The sequence below is a fragment of the Armigeres subalbatus genome, chromosome 3 (genome assembly GCF_024139115.2).
Source record: "Armigeres subalbatus isolate Guangzhou_Male chromosome 3, GZ_Asu_2, whole genome shotgun sequence".
Taxonomy (NCBI): Eukaryota; Metazoa; Arthropoda; class Insecta; order Diptera; family Culicidae; genus Armigeres; species Armigeres subalbatus.
The window spans coordinates 288,358,030-288,364,029 of NC_085141.1; the positions used below are offsets into that span (position 1 = coordinate 288,358,030).

At 36.7% G+C, this 6,000-nt stretch overlaps 1 protein-coding gene across 5 annotated transcripts in view; it reads left to right on the forward strand.

The window, feature by feature from the left end:
* The window catches only part of LOC134224743 (A disintegrin and metalloproteinase with thrombospondin motifs like), a 590,502-nt gene extending 585,688 nt beyond the window's left edge, over nt 1-4,814 (forward strand). For all 5 annotated transcript variants that reach the window (XM_062704282.1, XM_062704283.1, XM_062704280.1 and 2 more), the window contains one exon: nt 2,552-4,814. In XM_062704282.1, the coding sequence (XP_062560266.1) occupies nt 2,552-2,664 (113 nt within the window). In that variant the 3' untranslated portion in view covers nt 2,665-4,814. The remainder of the gene's footprint in view (nt 1-2,551) is intronic.
* Nucleotides 4,815-6,000: the final 1,186 nt, after the last annotated feature.

Here is a 6,000-nt window from a genome sequence, read left to right on the forward strand (position 1 = left end):
TAACAATATACTTATTGAACCGGATTGGTTGTATACTTGATGATGTGGATATTTCAAAAGACCTGAATGATGGCTGAGTGGACTGAACTCGAGAATGTTTTGGAGAACCTTGAGCATCTCGTATTTTTAAAATTGATCACTGGCTTGATGTTCAAGATGACTTAAATTCATAAAGTGATCAAAACCATCATAAAATGCGGTATAGGACTCAAATATTTCTGATTCATTTGCATGCTCTCAGAAGTAAAATCTTCCCAAGGTTTTGGATATCTGGGTCTTTATGAGTCACACTTGACCTCCGATAATTTTTCTGATAAACAACTTTTATGATTTTACACAGCCAATCTAAAATGCTGGCATATATGAACCATCCGTCCCGAAAGGGTTAAGCATGATTTGCAATATTTAATGAATAATAAAATTACAGTTCAAGTGTTGCTGAAAATCAATATAGCTGCTTTCTAAATCCTGGGTTTCCCTTCGGGTTCAACTATCTTTGGGCACATCACTCATAACTTGTTGGTACAATTGAGTTACAGAAAATTGTGAATTATTCCAAGTTTTTGAGAAAATCTTTTAAAATTCCCTCAATGTGGCATGTACAACTTTCGCTGATACAGGTTCATTTGAAAAGTTTGAAAGTATTGCCATCTTAAGGACGAACTTTTCGAAATCCAATTATATTCAACCTCTCGTTTTCAACGGCACCACTTTCAAAAATGAAGTTATCTCTTTATACCACACTTGCTGCGATGCAGCAAAGCTAAAATAAAAAGATGACAGTTATTTGTTCCTTTTTTTAGATTGATGCTTCTAAAAAATCGAGGTGAAAACTATTTGGATTCAGAAAACTTTCACCTTAAGCAACATTGCATCTAACATTGAGTCAGTGATTATTTTAAAGTAAAAGCAGTATGAAAAATTGTAAGAAACATAAATAGATTACACCCAGTTTTTTTTGCACGTGTGGGTTTTAGTCGATTAGGACCTTTAGCGTCATTGAAAGTATGAGTTAACCCTTCTTCTGACCACTACGAAAATTTTTACTGAGAATGTTGATTTCAGTGCATAGACAAAGAAAACAAGTTTAACCAAAAACAACTTTTCCATCCATATTCTAGAAAGGAACATTTTTTTACCAGTAAAAATAAATCTTGAAGTAAATTATTTATTAAACATCCCTTCATATTCTTTTTTACGCCTTTCTGATTTATGGAAAGATTATAATTAAACCAATGAAAGAATGAAGCAGATAACTTATAGTTTCCCCACCAGTAGATAATAACAGATTTATATCAGAACTGGTTACTCTATTACATCATTTTTTTATAACTAATGGTACATTAGCAGTTAAAATAACAAAAAGCGTAACAAAAATTGTAACAAAAATTCTTCTAGTTTCAATAAAAACGTTACTAAATATATTTTCAATTGAACAAAAATATAACTCGATCTGACATATGAAGAGGGATAACTAAACTTATTACAAATTATGTTATTGAAAAGAACACAACTATAACTGGTCGCGTTACAAGTATTGCTATTTATTTTAATTATATCAAATTTTGTATTATTCTTGTTATGACGATTGTGGAATTATCTTTTCTCCAACTGGGATAGAAAATTAATCACAACATTATTACAGATATTGCTATTTGTAACATATACAGTATCCCCCTGCTTATCCGGACCTCGCTAATCCGACGACTCGTTAGTCCAGATCTCGTAAATTCGAAATTTTCCGGATTAAAAAGTATCAACGCTAATTTAAGCACATTTAGCTAGTTTTCAAATTTAGGCTGTGATTATGTTTTGGATCATTTGTATGGATTTGACCGTCGGGTTAACGAGAGAAATCTCGATAGTCCAGCCATACATTTGTTGGATTAGCGGGGGTAGAGTGTATTGATAGAATTGTGATATAATTTTGTAAGGACCAACTGGTCGGGTTGTTTTAAGAATAACAAGCATTACAATATTGCAAGTCCATATCGTCGTACGGCATAATTTAGCTCCATGCATCCAATAACACGAGTTGTGAAGAAATTCGATTTAACATAAGTCCTATAGTTAAATGTTAAGAAAATATTGTATCAACCTATACCTGCATGTGAAATAACTGAGTTAAAATAATCATGTATAGATCCTTTTCCCTTCAATTATATCTACATACTTTCCCCAATGTTTATGTATATTCACAAGTAGAAAACTTTGCTTCTAGTATGGCTCCACAATCTGCAACACTTCAAATATTTTCAAACAAATCTGTAGTTGCGAACACCTACAAGTGCGCTACACCTATTCGCTATTATACTCATGTTCTTCCTAGTAGGAACCAACCTTGTAGCATCTAGTCATAACTTCCAGTTGATCCTCTCAACAGCTACATTCGATCTCATTATATAATCGCCCTGTAAACTATTCGCTCGTTTTGCGCCGCTATTAAAACCAGCATTTACTCTCATTTAGTGGAACCAGCAGACAATCGTTGGGCACTGATTCTACTAATCCATTCCATTTTTTTCTGCTTTTTCTCCCAATCGACCAACAGTGGATGATGAGGACAGACGATACAAGAATTTCATGAATGCCATCAAACGAAAGCGATTACAACACCTAAAGGAGCAACTGCAGCAGCAGGAAATCGTCAGCAATCAACAGTAGCAATACTAAATAGTTAGGATAGTTTAGATCCCCAGACACCAATAGAATTCTGTTTTTTCTTCTGCACCATAAAAAAAAAGACCGGCAGCGCATCATTACCATAGTAACTGTGTGCAAAACGCAACCACCATTAGAGAACCAGCATGGTTACAGCAGGCCATGAATTAAGATGCCTTGCTACAACTCCAATAACTTGGAAACACTTTAGCAACGTGGTTTGCAGTCAGCAAGTCTCAGCATTTCCCACCTTCGCCCGAAAATGTAAATTGAAACAACTTGTTTTGTATTTTCTTCTTCTATGAAGAGAGTGACAGCAAAACGTTCAGAAACTATCGTCCGAATACAGTCGGAAGCGTCGTATATCTCCCACTGCTATCCACACAAAGCCCACAGTGAAAGCGCGCAAAAACAGAATCACACCAAGCACAATGCACTAAATTATGCAGTAAGCAGAATCTACATTCAAAATACAATTGTGATATAAAATTGTGCAAATAGGCGAAAGAAACTATTTACTTCTACCGAAGAGTCGTTTCTATTTTTTATAGTTTATAAGTAAAGTGATACAGTTTTTAAGAAATTGTAGTCACATTTCATTGTAGATTTAAGAATCGAGAAAAAGAGAGTGAGAGAAGATGTGTTCAATACATTCGATTTAATCGATATATTGACAATCCTAGCTAAACATTTCCACATTGTAACATCGTAACGAAACGAGTCACAGGAAGTGTGACAAAATAATAATATTTGAGCCAACTAGCCACCGCCGAAAGATGAGTTATTAAATATGTAACTAATATCTGTGATTTCTAAATTTCAAGAACAATGACAGATTATTATTCAACAGTGTTGTGTTATATGTTGGAAACAAGAATTGCTCCGAACTCATCTTCCCGCGGTTGCCAGAAACCTGAGAGTGTCATTAAATTGAACCAAACCCTAAAACAACTTTTACGGACATCGTGCTCTAAAGGGCAAGGTGCCATCGTAGCAAGCATTGCCATAATTTGTAAACCGAATTCCACGATTAAAAGTCTATCACTTCTCACTATGGCCTACTGTGATTTAACATCGAACATAAGCAAACGAACGAAGAGCCCCCATCTTAGCCCAAAACAACCCCCTTGACAGATCTCATCGCTGAAAGTGATCGTCGCCTGGCCTCAATGTAGGCAACCCACAATGCACCGACACATCACGGTCACCTTAACAAGTTTTGTTATTACAGCGTTGGACACCACCGATCGAATTCGAAAGGCACTTGGCCGAAGAGTCAATTTGTCAACGGAAAACTGCCCACAATGTTGATTTCGGTATTATTTTGTTGTACAAAAAGTACGAATCGTTAAAGTATACTAATGCAACTGTTGAACTGCCCGCCAAACGAACACGAACACAAAACATAAAAATGACAAAAACTTCAAGAACCCAATCGTTAACTCGTAAAACCTTGTTATTTCTTTTGTTCTTAAAAACAAACTACTGAAACAACAAAAAAACAAATCTTGTAAATATGTAACAATTGTAAGTGATCATAATTTTAAACAAACAAAACGATTCGTCCATTATGCTAAGGAACTAGAAGAAAAAATCGAAAACAACGAAAAAGTCTGCACTGAAACAAGAAATTAGGAACAGAGGTTTAAAAAAACAATCCCATGTTGATGCATGTGGCTCCTGCAACAGAGAGAAAGAAAACTAACACATTTGTTGCTCTTAAGGTGAAGATGCGTATTTTTGTTAATCTTGAAGACGGTAACAGTCACACATATACACAAGACACTACAGACCCCTTCGCCCCCCCACTATTCTCTAGGTAGATATCTTTAATTTATCACTTTTAAGCGCTGTTAGTTGTTAGACGGAGGGATAAAAAAATATATACAGAGTCCTTTCGAGAGAGGTTCATCTGCTGGTAGGGTTCTTCCTGGAAGGGTTGGAACGTATATAGAATTCAAGAATATGAAGAAAAATGCAACTGTATAGCAGTGCCGAGTGCACACAAACGCATACACGTTGAGACAATTATCGAGAATGTGACGTTTTGTAAGAAATATCTTGTATCGTTTCGATGTAAAATATATTAACAAATAAAGAAACGAAAAATTGAGGGAAAAAATACAGAAAGAGTATTTGAAGTGAAAATGAAATTCTTTGTTTTGTTCCATTTATTTTTATGATCCGAAACTACTTGTAAAATTTATATTTCCAAATTACCCATTTCTCATAGTGGTGTGCTACTGGAAGTTCGGCAAGTTGAACGACTCCAAATCAGCTAACTGTCTCCATGAGGTGGACTGTAGGATATGGGAGTGCAGTGTTGGTGTTACAATGGGCGTCGTCAACTTTCATTCCCAAACAACTGTAAGACTCCTTGGCGATGACAAACAAGCGAGACTTGAAAAATCAACGCAATGAGTCGGTGGAAGATTTGAAATAGGATCTCAATGGCGAACTTCTCCGAGAGCTAACCAATAGCTGCCCGGCGTGTACTAGTTTTGGAGCGAAAGCTCGCATCGATAACAGACTGTGCGTGTGCAAATCTACGATTTTGAGTGGAAATCGAATCTAATCGTAGTCGTATGTAATTCGTTCCCTAAGGAGTGGGCCAGCATCCAAGGAAGCTGAAGGTCCGCCTCATCTGAGACGCCAGGGCTACCATTTCCTATAACATAAGATATTCAACCAGTTCCAGATCCAGTTTAGGAAACAAGAAAGTCTACTAGTGCTTCATATAGCCAGACGAATCGATATGGGTGATTTACAAGACTTCGTTATAAATGTCACCACCTTAAGATCTTAGTGTTGGCCAGCTGCAGCCCAATTCCATAAGAACCACAACATAAAGTACATAATATATATAGTAATACAATGAGCAAGTCAATAGTATAGCACAATTACGTCGAAGACTACTTACACAGTTTCATAACTGCTCAAGGTTGTATAAAGCCATTTCCTTCTGTCAGATGCATGGATAAACTATTCTCCATTTGGATCTCAGGTTCTCGATGGGTGAAACAATAATACAAAATTATTTCAATAATGGCGGTAATGCTTTGCTGCGTGTACTCCATATGGGTGACGAGGAGCTCATTGTTGAGCTGGAAAATTGTAGCCCCAAGCCTGTGGCCATCCACAAAATCATTCGTCTCGACAAGACGAGAAAGTATCAGGTCTAGTTGTACTTGGTTAACTGCGAGCCTGGTTCCGTCGTTTGGAACGATCTGAACCTCATTGACGCTACAAACTGCGCGGTCGGCAGGTGGCCGTAGTGCGCCAACTGTGGTGTTGAACAATTTGTTGCCCACTACAAATGGCTGTAGAAAATGGGCGGAG